We start from the raw sequence: 27,369 nt of genomic DNA, 5'->3' as shown, positions 1-27,369 counted from the left end.
GACTCATTGCTGGTGGGGGGGGGGGGGGGGGGGACCGTGCGCTGTTACCAGACTCACTGGCGGCGGGGGAGCGTGCGCTGTCACCAGACTCATTGCTGGCGGGGGGGGGGCGGGGGAGTGTGCGCTGTCACCAGACTCATTGCTGGCGGGGGGGAGGGGGGGGGGAGCGTCCGCTGTCACCAGACTCATTGCTGGTAGGGGGGGGGGAGCGTCCGCTGTCACCAGAATCATTGCTGGGGGGGGGGGAGCGTCCGCTGTCACCAGACTCATTGCTGGCGGGGGGGCGGGGGAGCGTCCGCTGTCACCAGACTCATTGCTGGCGGGGGGGCGGGGGAGCGTCCGCTGTCACCAGACTCATTGCTGGCGGGGGGGCGGGGGAGCGTCCGCTGTCACCAGACTCATTGCTGGCGGGGGGGCGGGGGAGCGTCCGCTGTCACCAGACTCATTGCTGGCGGGGGGGGGGCGGGGGGAGCGTCCGCTGTCACCAGACTCATTGCTGGCGGGGGGGCGGGGGAGCGTCCGCTGTCACCAGACTCATTGCTGGCGGGGGGGCGGGGGAGCGTCCGCTGTCACCAGACTCATTGCTGGCGGGGGGGGGGGCGGGGGGAGCGTCCGCTGTCACCAGACTCATTGCTGGCGGGGGGGGGGCGCGTCCGCTGTCACCAGACTCATTGCTGGCGGGGGGGGGGGGGGGCGTCCGCTGTCACCAGACTCATTGCTGGCGGGGGGGGGGGGGGGGCGTCCGCTGTCACCAGACTCATTGCTGGCGGGGGGGGGGGGGCGGGGGAGCGTCCGTCCGCTGTCACCAGACTCATTGCTGGCGGCGGGGGAGCGTCCGCTGTCACCAGACTCATTGCTGGCGGGGGGGGGGGGGGGGGCGGGGGAGCGTCCGCTGTCACCAGACTCATTGCTGGCGGCGGGGGGGGGGGGGGGAGCGTCCGCTGTCACCAGACTCATTGCTGGTAGGGGGGGGGGGAGCGTGCGCTGTCACCAGACTCACTGGCGGCGGGGGAGCGTCCGCTGTCACCAGACTCATTGCTGGTGGGGGGGGGGCGGAGCGTGCGCTGTCACCAGACTCATTGCTGGCGGGGGGGGCGTCCGCTGTCACCAGACTCATTGCTGGCGGGGGGGGGGGGGGGGGGGGGAGCGTCCGCTGTCACCAGACTCATTGCTGGCGGGGGGGGGGGGGCGGGGGAGCGTGCGCTGTCACCAGACTCATTGCTGGCGGGGGGGGGCGGGGGAGCGTGCGCTGTCACCAAGACTCCCTGCTGGCGGAGGGGGACGGGGGAGCGCCCGCTGTCACCAGACTCATTGCTGGCGGGGGAGCGTGCGCTGTCACCAGACTCATTGCTGGCGGGGGGGGGGGGCGGGGGAGCGTGCGCTGTCACCAGACTCATTGCTGGCGGGGGAGCGTGCGCTGTCACCAAGACTCCCTGCTGGCGGAGGGGGACGGGGGAGCGTCCGCTGTCACCAGACTCATTGCTGGCGGGGGAGCGTCCGCTGTCACCAGACTCATTGCTGGCGGGGGAGCGTCCGCTGTCACCAGACTCATTGCTGGCGGCGGGGGGGAGCGCCTACTGTCACCAGACTCATTGCTGGCGGCGCGGGGGGGGCGTCCGCTGTCACCAGACTCATTGCTGGCGGCGGGGGGGGGGGGGAGCGTGCGCTGTCACCAGACTCATTGCTGGTGGGGGGGGGGGGGGGGGAGCGTGCGCTGTCACCAGATTCACTGGCGGCCGGGGGGGGGGGGGGGGCGGGGGAGCGTGCGCTGTCACCAGACTCATTGCTGGCGGTGGGGGGGGGGGGCGGGGGAGCGTGCGCTGTCACCAGACTCATTGCTGGCGGTGGGGGGGGGGGCGGGGGAGCGTCCGCTGTCACCAGACTCATTGCTGGTAGGGGGGGGGGGCGGGGGAGCGTCCGCTGTCACCAGACTCATTGCTGGCGGGGGGGCGGGGGAGCGTCCGCTGTCACCAGACTCATTGCTGGCGGGGGGGCGGGGGAGCGTCCGCTGTCACCAGACTCATTGCTGGCGGGGGGGCGGGGGGAGCGTCCGCTGTCACCAGACTCATTGCTGGCGGGGGGGGGGGGGGCGGGGGGAGCGTCCGCTGTCACCAGACTCATTGCTGGCGGCGGGGGGGGGGGGGGGGGGGGGGCGGGGGAGCGTGCGCTGTCACCAGACTCATTGCTGGTGGGGGCGGGGGAGCGTGCGCTGTCACCAGACTCATTCCTGGCGGCGGGGGGGGGGGGGGAGCGTCCGCTGTCACCAGACTCATTGCTGGTAGGGGGGGGGGGAGCGTGCGCTGTCACCAGACTCACTGGCGGCGGGGGAGCGTCCGCTGTCACCAGACTCATTGCTGGTGGGGGGGGGCGGAGCGTGCGCTGTCACCAGACTCATTGCTGGTAGGGGGGGGGGGGGAGCGTCCGCTGTCACCAGAATCATTGCTGGGGGGGGGGGGGGGGGGGGGAAGCGTCCGCTGTCACCAGACTCATTGCTGGCGGGGGGGCGGGGGAGCGTCCGCTGTCACCAGACTCATTGCTGGCGGGGGGGCGTCCGCTGTCACCAGACTCATTGCTGGCGGGGGAGCGTCCGCTGTCACCAGACTCATTGCTGGCGGGGGGGCGGGGGAGCGTCCGCTGTCACCAGACTCATTGCTGGCGGGGGGGCGGGGGAGCGTCCGCTGTCACCAGACTCATTGCTGGCGGGGGGGGGGGGGGCGGGGGGAGCGTCCGCTGTCACCAGACTCATTGCTGGCGGGGGGGCGGGGGAGTGTCCGCTGTCACCAGACTCATTGCTGGCGGGGGGGGGGGGCGGGGGAGCGTCCGCTGTCACCAGACTCATTGCTGGCGGCGGGGGGGGGCGGGGGAGCGTCCGCTGTCACCAGACTCATTGCTGGCGGCGGGGGGGGGGGGGGGGGCGGGGGAGCGTCCGCTGTCACCAGACTCATTGCTGGCGGGGGAGCGTCCGCTGTCACCAGACTCATTGCTGGCGGCGGGGGGGGGGGGGGGGGGCGGGGGAGCGTCCGCTGTCACCAGACTCATTGCTGGTGGGGGGGGGGGGAGCGTGCGCTGTCACCAGACTCACTGGCGGCGGGGGGGGGGGGGGGCGGGGGAGCGTCCGCTGTCACCAGACTCATTGCTGGTGGGGGGGGCGGAGCGTGCGCTGTCACCAGACTCATTGCTGGCGGGGGGGGCGTCCGCTGTCACCAGACTCATTGCTGGCGGGGGGGGGGGGGGGGGGGAGAGCGTCCGCTGTCACCAGACTCATTGCTGGCGGGGGGGGGGGGGGGGGGCGGGGGAGCGTGCGCTGTCACCAGACTCATTGCTGGCGGGGGGGGGGGGGGCGGGGGAGCGTGCGCTGTCACCAGACTCATTGCTGGCGGGGGGGGGGGGGGCGGGGGAGCGTGCGCTGTCACCAAGACTCCCTGCTGGCGGAGGGGGACGGGGGAGCGTCCGCTGTCACCAGACTCATTGCTGGCGGGGGAGCGTCCGCTGTCACCAGACTCATTGCTGGCGGGGGAGCGTCCGCTGTCACCAGACTCATTGCTGGCGGCGGGGGGGAGCGCCTGCTGTCACCAGACTCATTGCTGGCGGCGGGGGGGGGGGGAGCGTCCGCTGTCACCAGACTCATTGCTGGCGGGGGGGGGGACGGGGGAGCGTCCGCTGTCACCAGACTCATTGCTGGCGGGGGAGCGTCCGCTGTCACCAGACTCATTGCTGGCGGGGGAGCGTCCGCTGTCACCAGACTCATTGCTGGCGGCGGGGGGGGAGCGCCTGCTGTCACCAGACTCATTGCTGGCGGCGGGGGGGGGGGGGCGTCCGCTGTCACCAGACTCATTGCTGGCGGGGGGGGGGGCGGGGGAGCGTCCGCTGTCACCAGACTCATTGCTGGTGGGGGGGGGGCGGAGCGTGCGCTGTCACCAGACTCATTGCTGGCGGGGGGGGGGGGCGGGGGAGTGTGCGCTGTCACCAGACTCATTGCTGGCGGGGGGGGGGGGGGGGGGGGAGCGTCCGCTGTCACCAGACTCATTGCTGGCGGGGGGGGGCGGGGGAGCGCCCGCTGTCACCAGACTCATTGCTGGCGGGGGAGCGTGCGCTGTCACCAAGACTCCCTGCTGGCGGAGGGGGACGGGGGAGCGTCCGCTGTCACCAGACTCATTGCTGGCGGGGGAGCGTCCGCTGTCACCAGACTCATTGCTGGCGGGGGGGCGGGGGAGCGTCCGCTGTCACCAGACTCATTGCTGGCGGGGGGGGGGGCGGGGGGAGCGTCCGCTGTCACCAGACTCATTGCTGGCGGGGGGGGGGGGGGGCGCGTCCGCTGTCACCAGACTCATTGCTGGCGGGGGGGGGGGGGGGGCGCGTCCGCTGTCACCAGACTCATTGCTGGCGGGGGGGGGGGGGGGCGTCCGCTGTCACCAGACTCATTGCTGGCGGGGGGGGGGGGGGGGGCGGGGGAGCGTCCGCTGTCACCAGACTCATTGCTGGCGGCGGGGGAGCGTCCGCTGTCACCAGACTCATTGCTGGCGGGGGGGGGGGGGGGCGGGGGAGCGTCCGCTGTCACCAGACTCATTGCTGGCGGCGGGGGGGGGGGAGGGGGGGCGGGGGAGCGTCCGCTGTCACCAGACTCATTGCTGGTAGGGGGGGGGGGGAGCGTGCGCTGTCACCAGACTCACTGGCGGCGGGGGAGCGTCCGCTGTCACCAGACTCATTGCTGGTGGGGGGGGGCGAAGCGTGCGCTGTCACCAGACTCATTGCTGGCGGGGGGGGCGTCCGCTGTCACCAGACTCATTGCTGGCGGGGGGGGGGGGGGGGGGAGCGTCCGCTGTCACCAGACTCATTGCTGGCGGGGGGGGGGGGCGGGGGAGCGTGCGCTGTCACCAAGACTCCCTGCTGGCGGAGGGGGACGGGGGAGCGTCCGCTGTCACCAGACTCATTGCTGGCGGGGGAGCGTCCGCTGTCACCAGACTCATTGCTGGCGGGGGAGCGTCCGCTGTCACCAGACTCATTGCTGGTGGGGGGGGGGGCGGAGCGTGCGCTGTCACCAGACTCATTGCTGGCGGGGGGGGGGCGGGGGAGTGTGCGCTGTCACCAGACTCATTGCTGGCGGGGGGGGAGGGGGGGGGGAGCGTCCGCTGTCACCAGACTCATTGCTGGCGGGGGGGGGGGAGCGCCCGCTGTCACCAGACTCATTGCTGGCGGGGGGGGGGCGGGGGAGCGCCCGCTGTCACCAGACTCATTGCTGGCGGGGGAGCGTGCGCTGTCACCAGACTCATTGCTGGCGGGGGGGGGGCGGGGGAGCGTGCGCTGTCACCAGACTCATTGCTGGCGGGGGAGCGTGCGCTGTCACCAAGACTCCCTGCTGGCGGAGGGGGACGGGGGAGCGTCCGCTGTCACCAGACTCATTGCTGGCGGGGGAGCGTCCGCTGTCACCAGACTCATTGCTGGCGGGGGAGCGTCCGCTGTCACCAGACTCATTGCTGGCGGGGGAGCGTCCGCTGTCACCAGACTCATTGCTGGCGGCGGGGGGGAGCGCCTGCTGTCACCAGACTCATTGCTGGCGGCGCGGGGGGGGGGGGGGGGGCGTCCGCTGTCACCAGACTCATTGCTGGCGGCGGGGGGGGGAGCGTGCGCTGTCACCAGACTCATTGCTGGTGGGGGGGGGGGGGGGGGGAGCGTGCGCTGTCACCAGATTCACTGGCGGCGGGGGGGGGGGGGGGAGCGTGCGCTGTCACCAGACTCATTGCTGGCGGTGGGGGGGGGGGGCGGGGGAGCGTGCGCTGTCACCAGACTCATTGCTGGCGGTGGGGGGGGGGGCGGGGGAGCGTCCGCTGTCACCAGACTCATTGCTGGTAGGGGGGGGGGGGGGCGGGGGAGCGTCCGCTGTCACCAGACTCATTGCTGGCGGGGGGGCGGGGGAGCGTCCGCTGTCACCAGACTCATTGCTGGCGGGGGGGCGGGGGAGCGTCCGCTGTCACCAGACTCATTGCTGGCGGGGGGGCGGGGGGAGCGTCCGCTGTCACCAGACTCATTGCTGGCGGGGGGGGGGGGGGGGGGGCGGGGGGAGCGTCCGCTGTCACCAGACTCATTGCTGGCGGGGGGGGGCGTCCGCTGTCACCAGACTCATTGCTGGCGGCGGGGCGGGGGGGGGGGGGGGGGGCGGGGGAGCGTCCGCTGTCACCAGACTCATTGCTGGTGGGGGGGGGGGGGGGACCGTGCGCTGTCACCAGACTCACTGGCGGCGGGGGAGCGTGCGCTGTCACCAGACTGATTGCTGGTGGGGGCGGGGGAGCGTGCGCTGTCACCACACTCATTCCTGGCGGTGGGGGGGGGGGGGGGCGGGGGAGCGTCCGCTGTCACCAGACTCATTGCTGGTAGGGGGGGGGGGGAGCGTCCGCTGTCACCAGAATCATTGCTGGGGGGGGGGGGAGCGTCCGCTGTCACCAGACTCATTGCTGGCGGGGGGGCGGGGGAGCGTCCGCTGTCACCAGACTCATTGCTGGCGGGGGGGCGTCCGCTGTCACCAGACTCATTGCTGGCGGGGGAGCGTCCGCTGTCACCAGACTCATTGCTGGCGGGGGGGCGGGGGGCGTCCGCTGTCACCAGACTCATTGCTGGCGGGGGGGCGGGGGAGCGTCCGCTGTCACCAGACTCATTGCTGGCGGGGGGGGGGGGGCGGGGGGAGCGTCCGCTGTCACCAGACTCATTGCTGGCGGGGGGGGCGGGGGAGCGTCCGCTGTCACCAGACTCATTGCTGGCGGGGGAGCGTCCGCTGTCACCAGACTCATTGCTGGCGGGGGAGCGTCCGCTGTCACCAGACTCATTGCTGGCGGGGGAGCGTCCGCTGTCACCAGACTCATTGCTGGCGGGGGGGGGGGCGGGGGGAGCGTCCGCTGTCACCAGACTCATTGCTGGCGGGGGGGGGGGGCGGGGGGAGCGTCCGCTGTCACCAGACTCATTGCTGGCGGGGGGGGGGGGGGCGGGGGGAGCGTCCGCTGTCACCAGACTCATTGCTGGCGGGGGGGGGGGGGGCGTCCGCTGTCACCAGACTCATTGCTGGCGGGGGGGGGGGGGCGTCCGCTGTCACCAGACTCATTGCTGGCGGGGGGGGGGGGCGGGGGAGCGTCCGCTGTCACCAGACTCATTGCTGGCGGCGGGGGGGGGGGGGGGGCGGGGGAGCGTCCGCTGTCACCAGACTCATTGCTGGTGGTGGGGGGGGGGAGCGTGCGCTGTCACCAGACTCACTGGCGGCGGGGGGGGGGGGGGGGCGGGGGAGCGTCCGCTGTCACCAGACTCATTGCTGGTGGGGGGGGGCGGAGCGTGCGCTGTCACCAGACTCATTGCTGGCGGGGGGGGCGTCCGCTGTCACCAGACTCATTGCTGGCGGGGGGGGGGGGAGCGTCCGCTGTCACCAGACTCATTGCTGGCGGGGGGGGGGGGGGCGGGGGAGCGTGCGCTGTCACCAGACTCATTGCTGGCGGGGGGGGGGGGGGGGGGCGGGGGAGCGTGCGCTGTCACCAAGACTCCCTGCTGGCGGAGGGGGACGGGGGAGCGTCCGCTGTCACCAGACTCATTGCTGGCGGGGGAGCGTCCGCTGTCACCAGACTCATTGCTGGCGGGGGAGCGTCCGCTGTCACCAGACTCATTGCTGGCGGCGGGGGGGAGCGCCTGCTGTCACCAGACTCATTGCTGGCGGCGGGGGGGGGGGGGGAGCGTCCGCTGTCACCAGACTCATTGCTGGCGGCGGGGGGGGGGGGGGGGAGCGTCCGCTGTCACCAGACTCATTGCTGGCGGCGGGGGGGGGGGGGGGAGCGTCCGCTGTCACCAGACTCATTGCTGGCGGGGGGGGGGACGGGGGAGCGTCCGCTGTCACCAGACTCATTGCTGGCGGGGGAGCGTCCGCTGTCACCAGACTCACTGCTGGCGGGGGAGCGTCCGCTGTCACCAGACTCATTGCTGGCGGCGGGGGGGAGCGCCTGCTGTCACCAGACTCATTGCTGGCGGCGGGGGGGGGGGGGGGGGGGGGCGTCCGCTGTCACCAGACTCATTGCTGGCGGGGGGGGGGGGGGAGCGTCCGCTGTCACCAGACTCATTGCTGGTGGGGGGGGGGGCGGAGCGTGCGCTGTCACCAGACTCATTGCTGGCGGGGGGGGGGGGGGCGGGGGAGTGTGCGCTGTCACCAGACTCATTGCTGGCGGGGGGGGGGGGGCGGGGGAGTGTGCGCTGTCACCAGACTCATTGCTGGCGGGGGGGGGGGGGGGAGCGTCCGCTGTCACCAGACTCATTGCTGGCGGGGGGGGGCGGGGGGAGCGCCCGCTGTCACCAGACTCATTGCTGGCGGGGGAGCGTGCGCTGTCACCAAGACTCCCTGCTGGCGGAGGGGGACGGGGGAGCGTCCGCTGTCACCAGACTCATTGCTGGCGGGGGAGCGTCCGCTGTCACCAGACTCATTGCTGGCGGGGGAGCGTCCGCTGTCACCAGACTCATTGCTGGCGGCGGGGGGGGAGCGCCTGCTGTCACCAGACTCATTGCTGGCGGCGGGGGGGGGCGTCCGCTGTCACCAGACTCATTGCTGGCGGCGGGGGGGGGAGCGTCTGCTGTCACCAGACTCATTGCTGGTGGGGGGGGGGGGGGGGGGAGCGTGCGCTGTCACCAGATTCACTGGCGGCGGGGGGGGGGGGGGGGGGCGGGGGAGCGTGCGCTGTCACCAGACTCATTGCTGGCGGTGGGGGGGGGGGGCGGGGGGAGCGTGCGCTGTCACCAGACTCATTGCTGGCGGTGGGGGGGGGGGCGGGGGAGCGTCCGCTGTCACCAGACTCATTGCTGGTAGGGGGGGGGGGGCGGGGGAGCGTCCGCTGTCACCAGACTCATTGCTGGCGGGGGAGCGTCCGCTGTCACCAGACTCATTGCTGGCGGGGGGGCGGGGGAGCGTCCGCTGTCACCAGACTCATTGCTGGCGGGGGAGCGTCCGCTGTCACCAGACTCATTGCTGGCGGGGGGGGCGGGGGAGCGTCCGCTGTCACCAGACTCATTGCTGGCGGGGGGGCGGGGGAGCGTCCGCTGTCACCAGACTCATTGCTGGCGGGGGAGCGTCCGCTGTCACCAGACTCATTGCTGGCGGGGGGGCGGGGGGAGCGTCCGCTGTCACCAGACTCATTGCTGGCGGGGGGGGGGGGAGGGCGGGGGGAGCGTCCGCTGTCACCAGACTCATTGCTGGCGGGGGGGGGGGGGCGTCCGCTGTCACCAGACTCATTGCTGGCGGGGGGGGGGCGGGGGAGCGTCCGCTGTCACCAGACTCATTGCTGGTGGGGGGGGGGGGGGGGGGGGGGGGGAGCGTGCGCTGTCACCAGACTCACTGGCGGCGGGGGGAGCGTGCGCTGTCACCAGACTCATTGCTGGTGGGGGCGGGGGAGCGTGCGCTGTCACCAGACTCATTCCTGGCGGTGGGGGGGGGGGGCGGGGGAGCGTCCGCTGTCACCAGACTCATTGCTGGTAGGGGGGGGGGGGAGCGTCCGCTGTCACCAGACTCATTGCTGGCGGGGGGGGGGCGTCCGCTGTCACCAGACTCATTGCTGGCTGGGGGGGGCGGGGGAGCGTGCGCTGTCACCAGACTCATTGCTGGCGGGGGGGGAGCGTGCGCTGTCACCAAGACTCCCTGCTGGCGGAGGGGGACGGGGGAGCGTCCGCTGTCACCAGACTCATTGCTGGCGGGGGAGCGTCCGCTGTCACCAGACTCATTGGGGGGGGACGGGGGAGCGTCCGCTGTCACCAGACTCATTGCTGGCGGGGGAGCGTCCGCTGTCACCAGACTTATTGCTGGCGGGGGGGGGGGCGGGGGAGCGTCCGCTGTCACCAGACTCATTGCTGGCGGCGGGGGGGGGGGGGAGCGCCTGCTGTCACCAGACTCATTGCTGGCGGCGGGGGGGGGGGGCGTCCGCTGTCACCAGACTCATTGCTGGCGGGGGGGGGGGGGGCGGGGGAGCGTCCGCTGTCACCAGACTCATTGCTGGCGGCGGGGGGGGGGGCGTCCGCTGTCACCAGACTCATTGCTGGCGGCAGGGGGGAGCGTGCGCTGTCACCAGACTCATTGCTGGCGGCAGGGGGGAGCGTGCGCTGTCACCAGACTCATTGCTGGCGGCGGGGGGAGCGTGCGCTGTCACCAGACTCATTGCTGGCGGCGGGGGGGAGCGTGCGCTGTCACCAGACTCATTGCTGGCGGCGGGGGGGAGAATGCGCTGTCACCAGACTCATTGCTGGCGGGGGGGGGGGGCCGCGGAGCGTCCGCTGTCACCAGACTCATTGCTGGCGGCGGGGGGGGGGCGTCCGCTGTCACCAGACTCATTGCTGGCGGCGGGGGGGAGCGTGCGCTGTCACCAGACTCATTGCTGGCGGCGGGGGGGAGCGTGCGCTGTCACCAGACTCATTGCTGGCGGGGGGGGGGGGGCGGGGGAGCGTCCGCTGCCACCAGACTCATTGCTGGCGGCGGGGGGGGGGGGGGGGGGGGCGTCCGCTGTCACCAGACTCATTGCTGGCGGCGGGGGGGAGCGTGCGCTGTCACCAGACTCATTGACTCATTGCTGGCGGCGGGGGGGAGCGTGCGCTGTCACCAGACTCATTGCTGGCGGCGGGGGGGGAGCGTGCGCTGTCACCAGACTCATTGCTGGCGGCGGGGGGGCGGGGGAGCGTCCGCTGTCACCAGACTCATTGCTGGCGGCGGGGGGGGGGGGGCGTCCGCTGTCACCAGACTCATTGCTGGCGGCGGGGGGGAGCGTGCGCTGTCACCAGACTCATTGCTGGCGGCGGGGGGAGCGTGCGCTGTCACCAGACTCATTGTTGGCGGCGGGGGGGAGCGTGCGCTGTCACCAGACTCATTGCTGGCGGGGGGGGGGGCGGCGGAGCGTCCGCTGTCACCAGACTCATTGCTGGCGGCGGGGGGGGGGGGCGTCCGCTGTCACCAGACTCATTGCTGGCGGCGGGGGGGGGGAGCGTGCACTGTCACCAGACTCATTGCTGGCGGCGGGGGGGAGCGTGCGCTGTCACCAGACTCATTGCTGGCGGCGGGGGGGGGGGAGCGTGCGCTGTCACCAGACTCATTGCTGGCGGCGGGGGGGGAGCGTGCGCTGTCACCAGACTCATTGCTGGCGGCGGGGGGGAGCGTGCGCTGTCACCAGACTCATTGCTGGCGGGGGGGGGCGGGGGAGCGTCCGCTGTCACCAGACTCATTGCTGGCGGCGGGGGGGAGCACTGTCACCAGACTCATTGCTGGCGGCGGGGGGGAGCGTGCGCTGTCACCAGACTCATTGCTGGCGGCGGGGGGGAGCGTGCGCTGTCACCAGACTCATTGCTGGTGGGGGAGCGTGTGCTGTCGCCAGACTCATTGCTGGCGGGGGGGGGGGGGGGGCGGGGGAGCATCCGTTGTCACCAGACTCATTGCTGGCGGGGGGGGCACGTCCGCTGTCACCAGACTCATTGCTGGCGGGGGGGGGGGGGGGAGCGTCCACTGTCACCAGACTCATTGCTGGCGGGGGGGAGCGTGCGCTGTCACCAGACTCATTGCTGGCGGGGGGACGGGGGAGCGTGCACGTCATCACACTCTTCCTGCACGGCGGACTCGGCTCACATGTATGTTGATTGTACAATGGCGGCTGCTGGGTGACAACCTGCTCCTTACCCAGACAGGCATATCCGGCCGCAGAAGACGCCAGCCCGGCCGCTGTGGGGAAGTTGTTGACTGAGCAGATGTGGACCTTGTAATTCAGGACCCTGGAGACGCTGTCCTCTCCGCTGCCGCCACTGCTGCTGCTTCTCCTCTTTCTGGCCAAACGACGGACTTCAGAGAATCAGAAAGAAAGCAACAATGGTGGAAATATTCACTGCACAGGATCTTCATGGCGAGATCAGCGGTGTGAATTATGGTTGAGGGAGCGTCCATCTGACATTGTGTTACATTGTACTGAACCTCCACAAGGGTGTGCGACAGACAGTGTGTGCAACGGAAACAGTCAGCAAGTGAGAAATCACTGCCGCAGCCCAGCTCCTGTAATGCAGTGACGCCTCCCAGAAGACAAGAAGCAGAATAGTGAGTGCAGCTCTGGAGTATAATACAGGAGGTAACTCAGGATCAGTAATGTAATGTATGTACACAGTGACTGCACCAGCAGAATAGTGAGTGCAGCTCTGGAGTATAATACAGGAGGTAACTCAGGATCAGTAATGTAATGTATGTACACAGTGACTGCACCAGCAGAATAGTGAGCGCAGCTCTGGAGTGTAATACAGGATGTGACTCAGGATCAGTAATGTAATGTATGTACACAGTGACTGCACCAGCAGAATAGTGAGCGCAGCTCTGGAGTGTAATACAGGATGTAACTCAGGATCAGTAATGTATGTGACATTATGTAATTTTTCATCCACTTTGTCCCTTACTCTCATTTAAGCAGGACTGGAGTCGCGGGTGACTAATATTATCCTCTTTGCCGTTCAGCCAGATCCGGTCCTCGGTGAATTCATGACTTGCAGACACGGTGGTTGTGGTTTTTAACTGTGAATAACAAATCGTAAGTCACCGGATGAGGAGATGGGGATGTTTTACAAGCAGTTTTGTCTGGGACCTGGAGCCACATTATCTCTACACATGTAACAATAATTTTCTTCTATCACGGTAATACTGGCGGGGGAGATAGCTCTGTGACCCACCCAGGGGAGATAGCTCTGCGACCCACCCGGGGGAGATAGCTCTGCGACCCACCCGGGGGAGATAGCTCTGCGACCCACCCGGGGGAGATAGCTCTGCGACCCACCCGGGGGAGATAGCTCTCCGACCCACCCGGGGGAGATAGCTCTCCGACCCACCCGGATTCTGTGCATTCTCAGTCACCACTGCTGCACATATCGGAGGTCTCCCTGCAGCCCCTTATTCTCCTACATGGACATCTTATTTTCAGTCTTCTTGTGCCTCCACTCTGCAGAATGTTTCTGGATTTCGAGAGGTTTCCGGGGACAATACCGGACATTACCCACCTGGTCCTGGTGCAGGGTGACGCTCAGGGAGGAGTTAATAGGGAGAATCAGCTCCTCGTTCCTCTTCCCCCCTGTGAAAAGAGACAATTAGATGACATAAATATGGGATTATTTCCCGCTGCGGCGCCCCCCTCTGGCGTCATCTCTGCACTGCGGGGTCCCCAGCTGCTCGGCTGTGCAGGATCTGCAGTTTGCAGCCATGGAGCCGCTGGTCTGGTGCCGCCCGAGGTTTGGGCCGGGTGAAATCCCCCTTTATTGCTTCCTGTAAACTTATCGCCTCTTCCCACTTGCAGCCACTCACAGTACTTGATGACGGCGATGTTGACGGGGGCCGTGCAGGTCACCACCTTCATCATCAGATCTGTGCGCTGAAAAGGGGAAACAACGGTGAGAATCCGGTGACATCATACAGGAGCGATGCGTGTGTGCACAGTAACATACAGCCCCGCCAGTAGCACTGACACTGCAGCGCGTGCAGCGCCTCTGCTATATCACACCGCTGCTCATGTACGGACAGTGCATGTGAACTGCGCCCAGGAACACGGTCACAGCAGAGGGACAGGCGGCCACAGATGTGTATTCAGGCTCAGCTAACGCCGTCCACAGAGCTGGAAGGGTGAACGGCCCAATGTGTAGGGTGTCCGTCATGGGGGAGAACTGATGTGTGGGGACCCCAGCCTGGTGTATGGGATGGGCTGATGTGTGGGGCTGGTGATGTGCGTGTCATGTGTGTGTGGGGGGGTGATGTGCGGGGTGCGCGTCATGTGGGGGGGGGGGTGATGTGCGGGGTGCGCGTCATGTTGGGGGGCTGATGTGCGGGGTGCGCGTCATGTGGGGAGGGGGTGATGTGCGGGGTGCGCGTCATGTGGGGAGGGGGGGGTGATGTGTGGGGTGCGCACACAGCACAGCCTGTAATACCGCACAGCACACAGCGCAGCCTGTAATACCGCACAGCACACAGCGCAGCCTGTAATACCGCACAGTACACAGCACAGCCTGTAATACCGCACAGTACACAGCGCAGCCTGTAATACCGCACAGTACACAGCGCAGCCTGTAATACCGCACAGTACACAGCGCAGCCTGTAATACCGCACAGTACACAGCGCAGCCTGTAATACCGCACAGTACACAGCGCAGCCTGTAATACCGCACAGTACACAGCGCAGCCTGTAATACCGCACAGTACACAGCGCAGCCTGTAATACCGCACAGTACACAGCGCAGCCTGTAATACCGCACAGCACACAGCGCAGCCTGTAATACCGCACAGTACAGCCTGTAATACCGCACAGCACAGCCTGTAATACCGCACAGCACAGCCTGTAATACCGCACAGCACAGCTTGTAATACCGCACAGCACACAGCGCAGCCTGTAATACCGCACAGCACAGCCTGTAATACCGCACAGCACACAGCGCAGCCTGTAATACCGCACAGTACACAGCGCAGCCTGTAATACCGCACAGCACACAGCGCAGCCTGTAATACCGCACAGCACACAGCGCAGCCTGTAATACCGCACAGCGCAGCCTGTAATACCGCACAGCACACAGCGCAGCCTGTAATACCGCACAGCACAGCCTGTAATACCGCACAGCACAGCCTGTAATACCGCACAGCACACAGCGCAGCCTGTAATACCGCACAGCGCAGCCTGTAATACCGCACAGCGCAGCCTGTAATACCGCACAGCACACAGCGCAGCCTGTAATACCGCACAGCACAGCCTGTAATACCGCACAGCACACAGCGCAGCCTGTAATACCGCACAGCCTGTAATACCGCACAGCGCAGCCTGTAATACCGCACAGCGCAGCCTGTAATACCGCACAGCACACAGCGCAGCCTGTAATACCGCACAGCACACAGCGCAGCCTGTAATACCGCACAGCACAGCCTGTAATACCGCACAGCACACAGCGCAGCCTGTAATACCGCACAGCCTGTAATACCGCACAGCGCAGCCTGTAATACCGCACAGCGCAGCCTGTAATACCGCACAGCACACAGCGCAGCCTGTAATACCGCACAGTATACAGAATAGCCTGTAATACCGCACAGTATACAGCACACCCTGTAATACCGCACAGTATACCGCCTCCGTCACTCACCTCCTCGGCTCCGGGCCGCTCTCCGCTCTGCTCTCACACACTGACTGCAGCCTCCACACTCTCAGCACATCGCATCCTCTGTTGCTATTGGTCAGTTCACCGCCGGCTGCTTCCAGTCTAGCCAATGTCTGCCCATATTCCTCCCAGGCTCCGCCCTCACGTCACCTTGCGACCAATAGAACACATCGGAAGATTACAGTCTGAGCCTGCCCGGAACAAAACATCCCCCCGGAACCAATGTGTCCTGTCCTGGGATCGGAGCTGCTTTGATATAACACTCCTCATCAATGAACCCAGCAGGAGGTGGTCATATGACCCGCACGGCCAGCAGAGCTCCTGAGACTTGTAGTTCTCCAGGTGTCCTCCTTCACTTGTGCTGGTTATTTAGTGTTTCTTGTGTATAGTATATAATCAGGACCAGGTCCCTCCTTCCCTATGATCCAGGCAGTGACTGGAGCTCAGATAACTGCTGCCTGGCAATGATGTCAGACACAGGGTTGTGGCACAATGGCGGCTGTGCGGTGTGGCGGCTCGGGATCCGTGACGTTTATTATTATAGCGCCATTTATTCCATGTACCTCCGGTTTCTTCTCGCTGCGGTTTGTCTCCATTTCTGCTCTTTCTTCTTTTCCTCCGTAGTTTTGTATTTCTCCGTAGACGTCGCCGCCGTATGGAGCGCGGTTTTTGCAGGATGAGTTGATAGACACCGGTCACTTTCCCATATAACGGTGATTTCCTGGCGCTTATGGCCGGCGCCGCCTTGTACGGAGCGGGATCAGCTCCCGAGGCTGCAGCTCTTTACACTCGCACCGACGTGCTCCGTACATGTAGGGCTGGTGTCCAGAAGGGGTTAATCCCGAGCTGCAGAAATGTTCTGTCACTTTTTAATAGTCTTTGTTTTAATTCTTTACCTTTTTAAGATCTCTGCTTGCCGCCGGTGAGCGCTGATCTCTGCTGACGGTGAGCGCTGATCTCTGCTTGCTGACGGCGAGCGCTGATCTCTGCTTGCTGTCTGCGAGCGCTGATCTCTGCTTGCTGTCGGTGAGCGCTGATCTCTGCTTGCCGCCGGTGAGCGCTGATCTCTGCTGACGGTGAGCGCTGATCTCTGCTTGCTGACGGTGAGCGCTGATCTCTGCTGACGGTGAGCGCTGATCTCTGCTTGCTGACGGCGAGCGCTGATCTCTGCTTGCTGTCGGTGAGCGCTGATCTCTGCTTGCTGTCGGTGAGCGCTGATCTCTGCTTGCTGTCGGTGAGCGCTGATCTCTGCTTGCCGCCGGTGAGCGCTGATCTCTGCTTGCTGACGGTGAGCGCTGATCTCTGCTGACGGTGAGCGCTGATCTCTGCTTGCTGACGGTGAGCGCTGATCTCTGCTTGCTGACGGTGAGCGCTGATCTCTGCATGCTGTCGGCGAGCGCTGATCTCTGCTTGCTGTCGGCGAGCGCTGATCTCTGCTTGCTGTCGGCGAGCGCTGATCTCTGCTTGCTGTCGGTGAGCGTTGATCTCTGCTTGCTGTCGGCGAGCGCTGATCTCTGCTTGCTGTCGGCGAGCGCTGATCTCTGCTTGCTGTCGGCGAGCGCTGATCTCTGCTTGCTGTCGGCGAGCGCTGATCTCTGCTTGCTGTCGGCGAGCGCTGATCTCTGCTTGCTGTCGGCGAGCGCTGATCTCTGCTTGCTGTCGGCGAGCGCTGATCTCTGCTTGCTGTCGGCGAGCGCTGATCTCTGCTTGCTGTCGGCGAGCGCTGATCTCTGCTTGCTGTCGGCGAGCGCTGATCTCTGCTTGCTGTCGGTGAGCGCTGATCTCTGCTTGCTGTCGGTGAGCGCTGATCTCTGCTTGCTGTCGGTGAGCGCTGATCTCTGCTTGCTGTCGGTGAACGCTGATCTCTGCTTGCTGTCGGTGAGCGCTGATCTCTGCTTGCTGTCGGTGAGCGCTGATCTCTGCTTGCTGTCGGTGAGTTCTGATCTCTGCTGACGGTGAGCGCTGATCTCTGCTTGCCGCCGGTGAGCGCTGATCTCTGCTTGCCGCCGGTGAGCGCTGATCTCTGCTTGCCGCCGGTGAGCGCTGATCTCTGCTTGCCGCCGGTGAGCGCTGATCTCTGCTTGCCGCCGGTGAGCGCTGATCTCTGCTTGCCGCCGGTGAGCGCTGATCTTGTAGCAAAAAGGCCATGAGGATGAGGACGGCATCTCCGCCTCCGTCAGGGGCATGTTTTGGTATAAGCCGAGAGCTTTTCCAGCACACACAGCCGTTTTCTTAAAATTAACCCCTATTGCTTTATCTATGTACATAAAGAGTGGAGTTTCCCCTGAAGGTTTGCCTTGCAGTTACTACCATCTGCCACCAGATGGCACCACAGCTGCTGCATTCCCAGCATCGTACTGGGGACGCGTCAAATGTCCATTTTTGTTGCAGAGACGTCTTTAGTGTCATAAGATCGGAAGAATTGGAAGAAATGTCTTCACCCAATAAAATCTACTAAACTGTTCCAATATGAGACAGTAAAGGGCAACTCTACCAATAATGCCTTATACCCAAGGACTATTATTCTGTGCCCTCTGTCCCTGTAGATGTCCGTCCCGGTGGCCCTACAAATACAGTCAGGTCCAGAAATCTTTGGCCAGTGATCGGATCGTTGTGATTTCAGCTCTGCAGGCCGCTGTTTTGCTATTTTTGATTTAAAATGAAACAAAGATGGACTTTCGAGTTTAATTAAAGGGGTTGAACAGAAATGTCCTATGTAACGTTTAGGATTACAACCATTTTTCTATGCAAATTGCCTCTTCAGAGAAAAAGAGGACTTGTACTCTATAGCGCCACCTGTTGGAAGCAGCAATCCTACAAGTCACAATCGACCCTTTAACGAGTCTTGCAATATGACTTAGGATAAAAGCCAAGGAGAAACGTTACCCCTTAGACCTCAGTCCAGAGCCTCTCACCTAGCCAAATCAGTTCTCATACTTTGCACTGATAAAGGGCAATAGCCCGAAACACCGTGTCTACAAACTGAGATTCTAAGTCATATTGCACGACTCCTTAAAGGGTTGATTGTGCTTCCAACAGGTGGCGCTATAGAGTTCTAATCTTCTTTCTCTCTGAAGAGGCAATTTGCATTTTAAATTTCCCAGAGGAGCATTGCATGGCGAATAAGCCTCATTACCTTGGCTTGCCAGAGCTGGCATGTCACTCTCCACAAGGAGAAACGTTGCACCTGCGCAGTACGAACGAGAAGCCAATGCCCAGAGAAGGGCAGAATACTGGAGAGGAACGACGGCACTGGAACTGTGCGGACACGAGATCACAGGACAAAAACCCAACATAAAAGGCACAAGTGACGCTGTGGGAGGCAATTCACATTATAATGAAGAGTTACCTTCCGGGCAGCGTCCTCCTCAGAGCCTGGAAGACGTCATTTACATAAAGTGATAGAAGATGATTATCAGCAACAAGGCGTCTGATATGAGGCAGACAGGGATCGCCGTCCTCGGCAGTCTATAACCTGTATGCCCATAGTAATAGTTTATATAACTCAAAAGTGGTGACAGATTACCTTTTAAGTTTTGTCTTCACCCGGTGAAATGCGGCTCGATGGGCTGAGATCTGGTGAGGACTCGGCCATTGCAGACTATTCCACTTCTTCGCTTCTGCAGGATGTTCTGGGTCATTGTCCGTCTGTACTTTAAAGCTTCATTTATTCAACCTTACTGCATTTGGTTGAATCTGAGCAGAAGATATCGCCCTGTACACACAGGATTCATCCAGCTGCTTCTATGTTCAGTGTCATCATCAGTAACCACTAGTGACCCGGTGTCATTGGCAGCCATGCATGCCCGAACCATCACACCGCCTCCACCATGTGTTACACAGGACGGGCCAAGGACCAACAGCCGCTCCAAGCCTTCTCCAGACCTTCCTCCATCATTCTGGTGCAGGTTGATCTCCGTTTTGCTTTTCCAGACCTGGGCGGCTTCTTTAGATGTTCTTTGGTAAAGTCTCATGCGGGCTTTCTATTTTTAAGGTTGATTGATGGTTTGCACCTTGTGGTGACCCCTCTATATTTGCTCTCATGATGTTTTCTCTTTACGGTGGACTTATATACAGAGACCCCGACTTCCTGGAGAGTCTTCACTTGGGTGGATGTCGTGAAGGGGTTTTTCTTCATCATGGGAAGGATTCTGCTATCATCCACCACTGATGTCTTCTGTGGACTTCCACGCCTTTTTAATTTCACAAGCTCACCAGTGCGATTTTATTTGCAGAATGTGTTCGTTTAGCCGCTCCTAACATTTCTGCTGTCTCTGATGGATTTCTTTTTTTTTTTTCCAGCCTAAGGCTGAGTTCACACGATGCGTATTTCATGCGTTTCCGCGGCGTTTTTGCAGTTGCGTAAACGCCGCGGAAACGCATGAAAAACGCATGGTAGAAGGGAAGCAATGTTCCCCAATGGAAATCCGCATGTGCTGTGCCCATGATGCGGATTTTTCCGCAGCGTTCACGCTGCGGTCAAAAATCCGCAGCATGTCAATTAATTTTGCGGAAACGCGGCGATTTCGCCGCCATTGACTTGCATTAGAACGCGCCAATTCCGCAAGACAGCATTTGTACTTGCGTTATTGGCGCGTTCTAATATGCGGATGGTACCCGAGTGTGGAGGAGAGGAGAGTCTCCTCCACACCCAGGTACCATTAAAAAGCTGTAAAACAAGAATAAAATAAAAAATATATATATACTTACCATCTGTCGGCCCGCGCAGCGCTCCCGCTTGGTTCCCGGCACTTGCAGTGAGTTGTAGGACCTGCGGTGACGTCAGAGTCATGTGACGGGTCACGTGACGCTGACGTCGGCAGGTCTTTCAATTCAAAGTTGCCGGCAGCCGGGAACTTTGTAAAGCAGGACAGTGCGGGCCATCAGAGGTAAGTATATACACTCTCTCGGGTCACACTATATAAATCCATGCTGTTTGCATGGATTTATATAGTGTGACCTAGTTGTCAAGCACTTTCCAGGTGATGCTAAAATCGCCTGGAAAGCGCTTGTCAATCTGCATGCGGAAACGCATGTCAATCTGCATGTGGATCCGCATGTATTCTGCAGGAAAAACGCATGCACAATCTGCATGCGTTTTTTCTGCCAGGGAGATGCAGAAATGATGCAGAAATTTTCTGCTTCATTTCTGCATCGTGTGCACATACCCTAATAATGGCCAGTTTCTCTTCCATTGAGAGATCATATCACCGCATGTTGTGTGTTCACAGCAACATCTTCCAAATGCAAATGCAGCACCTAGAATCCTCTCCAGACCTTTTACCTGCTTAATCAATTAACGAGGGAATAACCCATGCAGCGTACTAAAGAGCTTTTGAGATAATTATCCAATTACTTTTGGTTCCTTGAAAAAGAGGCTGCTCCATATTAAAGAGCTGTAGTTCCTAAACCTTTACTCCAATCAGGATGTGAATACCCTCAGAGTCGACACTTTACGCCCAAATTGATTATAGAACCGGATCTGGAATAGGTTTTGGTAAATGGCTAAAATGCCAAATCTTGTGCCACCTTCCAAATATTTCTGAACCTACCTGTATTTATATCGATGATAACCATTATCTTGTCATAATGATTAGAGGTTGTCACATCCCCTCCCCCACATCTTACACCACTATCACCTGACCTGTGTAATCTCATACACGATGATGAAAAGCTGATTTCACTGGATGATTGGCTGCTCGTTTACGCGGCTCCATTATTATAGTGTTTTTAGGATAATGGGGCAGAGTAAATCCAGTATTAGTGACAGGCGAGGACGAGCCGGGACCAGTCCTCGTATCTGTTCCCATAGTCACTACTGGCTCTTATCAGCAGAGATTTACAGCTCCTAAATGGATTGTACATATATAAGTATAATATACTGAGCTGCTCCTGACATGTAGTGATATAAAGCCGCCCAGATTTACCTTCACATGACCTTGCCCAGTATGGCGGCTGTTAATCCGTCCAGCAGAGCGATCCATCATCAGCAGTAAGGACACGTACCTAGTCCAGGGATGGTCCATGATCGGAGTGCCGGGTCCTACAATACACCACACCAGGGACAGGAGTTACTATAGACTCATGGCTCCCGACTGGGAAGCATGCTGGGAGCCTGGACGTGTCTAATGACCCCATACACATTAGTAGAGTAGGACAACGAATTCAGTTGCAGTCTGATGAGTATGGGTTCTCCTACCCCGTCCCCGGCAGATGATGTCGGGGAGAGAGAAGGATCCGGTACGTGATTTCAGACGACCGATCCCCTTGTTCTCGGTGAGATAAGTTGCCGGCAGAGGAGTCTTTCTCATAGAGAACACAGGAATGTTTGGCTGAGACAAGCGCTCCTATGCATGGATGAGCTGGGGAGAGCTGTCGGCTTTGGGTTTTAACATGCCCAATCTTTGCTTCTCCTGAGAGATAAACTGCCCCCAAGGGGTGGACATGCCATTGGTGCAACCTATACGGCAGCGCAGGGCCCCAGGAGGTAAGGGGGTCACAACCACCTCCAAAGCAGGTCGAATTGTGAATTATGATGAGATATTGGACTGCAAAGGGCCCAGATATTGTAACTGCACAGGGACCCTCTTCTGTCTGTGTCCGCTCCTGCTGCCCCCAGAGGAGTCTGAAGGGGACAGAGGTGTCTGGGGATGATGGGGGCTTGGAGGACTCTGGAGGGGACGGAGGTGATGGGGGCTTGGAGGACTCTGGAGGGGACAGGTGTCGGGGTGATGGGGGCTTGGAGGAGTCTGAAGGGCACAAAGGTGTCTGGAGGGTGATGGGAGCTTTAAGGAGTCTGGAGGGCACAAAGGTGTCTGCGGTGATGGGGGCTTGGAGGACTCTGGGGGGCACAGAGGTGTCTGGGGGTGATGAGGGCTTGGAGGCATCTCTTCGGGACAGAGGTGTCTGGGGGTGATGGCTTGGAGGAGTCTGGGGGGCACAGAGATGTCGGGGTTATGGGGGCTCGGAGGAGTCTGAAGGGCACAAAGGTGTCTGGGGGGTGATGGGGGCTTTAAGGAGTCTGGAGGGCACAAAGGTGTCGGGTGATGGCGGCTTGGAGGACTCTGGGGGACACATAGGTGTCTGGGGGTGATGGGGGCTTGGAGGAGTCTGGATGGCACAGGGGTGTCTGGGGGTGATGGGGGCTTGGAGGCGTCTGGTGGGGACAGGTGTCTGAGGGTGATGGGGGCTTGAAGGAGTCTGAAGGGCACAAAGGTGTCTGGGGGGTGATGGGAGTTTGAAGGAGTCTGGAGGGCACAAAGGTGTCTGGGGTGATGGCGGCTTGGAGAACTCTGGGGGACACATAGGTGTCTGGGGGTGATGGGGGCTTGCAGGAGTCTGGATGGCACAGGGGTGTCTGGGGGTGATGGGGGCTTGGAGGCGTCTGGTGGGGACAGGTGTCTGAGGGTGATGGGGGCTTGAAGGAGTCTGAAGGGCACAAAGGTGTCTGGGGGGTGATGGGGGTTTGAAGGAGTCTGGAGGGCACAAAGGTGTCTGGGGTGATGGGGGCTTTAAGGAGTCTGGAGGGCACAAAGGTGTCTGGGGGGTGATGGGGGCTTGGAGGAGTCTGGAGGGCACAAAGGTGTCTGAGGTGATGGGAGCTTGGAGGTGTCTGGGGGTTATGGGGGCTTTGCGGCGTCTGGTGGGGACAGAGGTGTCTGGGGGTGATGGGGACTTTAAGGAGTCTGGAGGGCACAAAGGTGCCTGGGGTGATGGGGGCTTGGAGGACTCTGGGGGGCACATTGGTGTCTGGGGGTGATGGGGGCTTGGAGTAGTCTGGAGGGGACAGGTGTCTGGGGGTGATGGGGGCTTGGAGGAGTCTGGAGGGCACAAAGGTGTCGGGATGATGGGGGCTTGGAGGACTCTGGAGGGGACAGAGGTGTCTGGAGGTGATGGGGGCTTGGAGGACTCTGGAGGGGACAGGTGTCTGAGGGTGATGGGGGCTTGGAGGAATCTGGAGGACACAGGTGTCTGGGGGTAATACTGGCTTGTAAGCATCTGGGGGTGATGGAGGCTTGGAGAAGTCTGGAGGGCACAGAGGTGTCTGGGGATGATGGGGGTTGGAGGAGTCTGGAGGGCACAGAGGTGTCTGGGGATGACGGGGGTTGGAGGAGTCTGGAGGGCACAGAGGTGTCTGGGGGTAATACTGGCTTGTAAGCATCTGGGGATGATGGAGGCTTGGAGAAGTCTGGAAGGCACAGAGGTGTCTGGGGATGATGGCAGTTGGAGGAGTCTGGAGGGCACAGAGGTGTCTGGGGATGATGGGAGTTGGAGGAGTCTGGAGGGCACAGAGGTGTCTGGGGGTGACGGGGGTTGGAGGAGTCTGGGGGGCACAGAGGTGTCTGGGGTGATGGGGGCTTGGAGGAGTCTGGAGGGCACAGAGGTGTCTGGGGTGATGGGGGCTTGGAGGACTCTGGGGGGCACATAGGTGTCTAGGGGTGATGGGGGCTTGGGGGAGTCTGGAGATGACCGGCGTCTAAGAGCAGCTCACTCCCCTCTCCCCATTAAGAACACATGCTGGCTCAGTGGACCCCTGTGTGCATGGGGGGCTGGGAGGAATAGCTGCTAGCCAAACACTCAAAAATGATTGCCACCTTTAAAGAGTATTTTCTTCATACACTTGCTCGGCTATATCCAGAACTCCCATAGAAGCCAATGCCGAGCAGCGCCTTTATGGCCTTTTCTCCACAGCAGCCTCGTCAGCAGGGAGGACAGTGGGGTCTGAGGAACCAGTTTTTTCCATCATGAGACCCCCTGTAATCAGATGGTCTCTGTGTGTCCAGATCCACTGAAACAAATGAGCGATCGTCGGTGGCAGAACTTGAATCTTGTGAGCCCCAATGTAAAAGCTCCAACGTGCAAGTCTTTAATAGTAATGGTCTTTTCATTTGGGACAAAGGGGTCTTTTGGCCCCCTACACTCCAGGGCTGCAGCCCCTGTGCAGACAGAAGCTGCAAGCCCCCCTGAAGGTCAGGATTGCAGGATGGATGCCCTGAGATTACCGGCTCGTCGTTGTCGTCCTCATTCTCTAGGTCTGAACATGGCAGTACAATGTGTCAGCGCGGTGACGCGGATCATCGGCGGAGATCGCGTCCATTTTCCAGGGTTTCTGCATTGTCCAGGAGGACAGAGTTTCTGGAGTCGCCCTTTAAGTGTATTCTTCCCTGGAAACAATGGTGATTTTGTGTCAATACTTTACCATTGAAACCAGTAGAAACCCTGAAAGAATGGGAAATGCGATGTGATCCCGAGCACACAGCCCTCCCTGGAGACCCTTTGTCCTGTCCCCTATACATTGTGTATACAGGCCGGTATACATATATACACAATGCCCAGATCTCCCTGCTATTTCCACTGCATTATCTGTCTGACACTGGATCCCTGTAACCCTTCAATGCCTGGACAGATGCGACCTCCCAGTCTGCACCGTATTTAGGACCCCGGTTTCCTGCCACATCTCAGGCCAACATCAGACATTCGCTGAACACAATGGAGGCTGATGATTTATTCACACGTTGCCGCCATGTTGTGATTTTTTTCCGCTGCGGATGAATGAGCAGATTATTGGTGATTTATAGGGTGATCCTAAAGGAAATCTCATGCACACGCTGCAAAGAAAATCTATTTTTGCTGCAGATTTCAGCCTTTGCAGTGCTTGTTTTTTTGCTTGGGGGGGGGGGGGGGGTCCCTAGGGCACATACCCTTCAAAGGGAACTTGTCAGCACGTTTTACACCTGTAGTAGAGAAATCTAGTGTAGAAATCATATGCAAATCAGACTGGAAGTGCAATGGGGGCGTGTCTGGTGCACTGGGGGCGTGTCTGTGCAGTTCTTCCATGTGCCTGCACACGCCCCCAGTGCATACAATTGTATCCAGTCCATAGGATGCCGGTGGCAATCGATCACCAGTAGCAGTGCATTACCTGGAGTGATGCGATTGCAACAAATCTTCAGCTCTGAGAAGTATTAGGTTTGTAGTTTTCACTCTCTGGGAGGTAAAACAAAAAAAAAAAAAGTTAAAAAAATTGGAAAGGAGAGATGGACGGCACTCCAAGGATAGAAGAGTAAAGTTCCTATTCCCTGCCAGCAAGAAGGAGGTGAAGGATTATAGCAGAACTGCACAACTTTACAGGGCTGACACCAGAGAGAACAGCACAGCACAGGGCGGCCCCCCATAGTGGAGTCCACCCAGAGGGGAGGAGAGGGGGGAACACCTGGGCAGTCTCACTCCTGCAGTCAGCCCCCCCCCCCCTCCGTACTGTCCCTTTAAGAGGCTGAGAACAGGTGATATAAAAGCAACAGGTCTAGAGAGAGGGACAGCGACTGACTGCAGCCTGCGACCATGACCGGCCAACACTGCTGGGGATACGGAGAGGAGGACGGTAATGCAGCTTCTCTCCTCCTTCTTCTTCTCTTCCTTCTTCAGTGTAATATCTGCAGACTCCACATCCAGGAGAGCAGATCCCAGATCAGTGATTGTCTGCAGCGCCGGGGATTGTATCCACCAAGCAAGATGTCTGTCTGCAGCTGCTGATACCTGTATCCACCTCACCTCTGTCTGTATCTAATACCTGTATCCATCTCACCTCTGTCTGTATCTAATACCTGTATCCATCTCACCTCTGTCTGTATCTAATACCTGTATCCACCTCACCTCTGTCTGTATCTAATACCTGTATCCACCTCACCTCTGTCTGTATCTAATACCTGTATCCATCTCACCTCTGTCTGTATCTAATACCTGTATCCACCTCACCTCTGTCTGTATCTAATACCTGTATCCATCTCACCTCTGTCTGTATCTAATACCTGTATCCACCTCACCTCTGTCTGTATCTAATACCTGTATCCATCTCACCTCTGTCTGTATCTAATACCTGTATCCATCTCACCTCTGTCTGTATCTAATACCTGTATCCATCTCACCTCTATCTGTATCTAATACCTGTATCCACCTCACCTCTGTCTGTATCTAATACCTGTATCCTTCTCACCTGTATCTGTATCTAATACCTGTATCCACCTCACCTGCATCTGTATCTAATACCTGTATCCACCTCACCTGGGTCACATCTATCAGACACTTTTTACTCCTCTCCGGACACTTTTGGGAAGAGTCTAATGATTGCACAATCCTCCAGATTCCGCGGGGTGTAATAGCTGTTGTGACCTGATATTTCTCGTCCACCCTGATCCCCTGCGGTACGTGCGCTGGGAGCTTTACAGTGACACAGGATCAGTAAATCCCCCGGATTTTATCTCTCCGACTTTCCCCTCATTTCTCCATTCTCTGCTCCGGTGTTTCGCTTCTCGTCCTCCGTGATCCGTCAGATCCGTATTCGTTGCAGCCGAGAACAATCCCCTTCATTATCCCCCCGGTTGTCAGTTCTGGAAATAGGAACACAATGTATTAATTAGTGTTACACTCCGGACCCCGGCGCTCGCGTTGTGTGCAGATTATCACTCCAAACTGTTTCATTACCAGATTACTGGGAGCTCGGGGAGAAGATAATAAGATTATGGGGAGAAAACACAGAACAATAGAAGTTTCCACCAGTCAGGAGACATTAAATCCCCTCACGGGAAGTAGAAAGAATTCTGTAATGTTACCTGAGCCGCACAAGGATCAGCCACATTCCTCATACACAGGCACGCTCCGCTCAGCCAAGTGTCCATGACTCGTCAGTGAGGAGTAAGACTCTGCCCAACATCTCTGTCCCCATCCAGAACTGTCAGTCCTCTCTACACGCCACCGGACCCCTCTGTCCTCTCCAGAACCCTCTGTCCCCCTCCAGACCCCTCTGTCCCCCTCCAGACCCCTCTGTCCCCCTCCAGACCCCTCTGTCCCCCTCCAGACCCCTCTGTCCCCTCTAGAATCCCTCTGTTCCTTCCAGACTCCCTCTGTTCCCTCCAGACCAATCTGCCCCCCCCCCCAGACACCCTATCCCCTCCAGACACCCCTCCCCTCCAGACTCCTCTGCCTCCTCCAGTCTCTTCTGCCTCCTCCGGACTCCCCTGTCCCCTCTAGACCCCTCTGTTCCCTCCAGACTCCCTCTGTTCCCTCCAGACTCCCTCTGTTCCCTCCAGACTACCTCTGTCCCCTCCAGACACCTCTGCCCCCTCCCAATCCCTCTGTCCCCTCCGGACCCCCCTGTCCCCTGCGGACCCCTCTGATCTCCTCCGGACCCCTCTGTCCCCTCCAGACTCATCTGTCCGCCCGGGA

At 61.2% G+C, this 27,369-nt stretch overlaps 2 protein-coding genes and 1 long non-coding RNA gene across 4 annotated transcripts in view; 1 reads left to right on the top strand and 2 right to left on the bottom strand.

Moving 5' to 3' along the window:
• Positions 1–10,037: 10,037 nt before the first annotated feature.
• MVD (mevalonate diphosphate decarboxylase) lies at positions 10,038–15,277 on the bottom strand. Its single transcript, XM_073659625.1, has 6 exons — positions 15,133–15,277; positions 13,319–13,385; positions 13,018–13,088; positions 12,424–12,538; positions 11,540–11,824; positions 10,038–10,165 (listed from the first exon to the last, which is right to left on the bottom strand). The coding sequence occupies exons 2-6, from the start codon at positions 13,371–13,373 to the stop codon at positions 10,038–10,040; spliced, it is 654 nt and encodes a 217-aa protein (XP_073515726.1). The 5' UTR covers positions 13,374–13,385; positions 15,133–15,277.
• Positions 15,278–21,074: 5,797 nt separating this feature from the next.
• LOC141175780 (uncharacterized) lies at positions 21,075–26,893 on the bottom strand. The gene is made up of 4 exons (XR_012253060.1): positions 26,757–26,893; positions 26,209–26,534; positions 25,070–25,134; positions 21,075–21,190 (listed from the first exon to the last, which is right to left on the bottom strand). It is a non-coding gene; the product is annotated as an uncharacterized lncRNA (long non-coding RNA).
• CA7 (carbonic anhydrase 7) overlaps positions 25,379–27,369 on the top strand; it is a 28,274-nt gene continuing 26,283 nt past the window's right edge. For both annotated transcript variants that reach the window (XM_073659711.1, XM_073659710.1), the window contains exon 1: positions 25,379–25,528. In XM_073659711.1, coding sequence (XP_073515812.1) covers positions 25,489–25,528 — 40 coding nt within the window. In that variant the 5' untranslated portion in view covers positions 25,379–25,488. The remainder of the gene's footprint in view (positions 25,529–27,369) is intronic.

This window comes from Phyllobates terribilis, unplaced genomic scaffold (genome assembly GCF_046119375.1).
Source record: "Phyllobates terribilis strain yellow unplaced genomic scaffold, ASM4611937v1 Scaffold_14__1_contigs__length_39327217, whole genome shotgun sequence".
Lineage (NCBI taxonomy): Eukaryota > Metazoa > Chordata > Amphibia > Anura > Dendrobatidae > Phyllobates > Phyllobates terribilis.
This window is presented reverse-complemented; position numbering and strand designations above follow the sequence as displayed.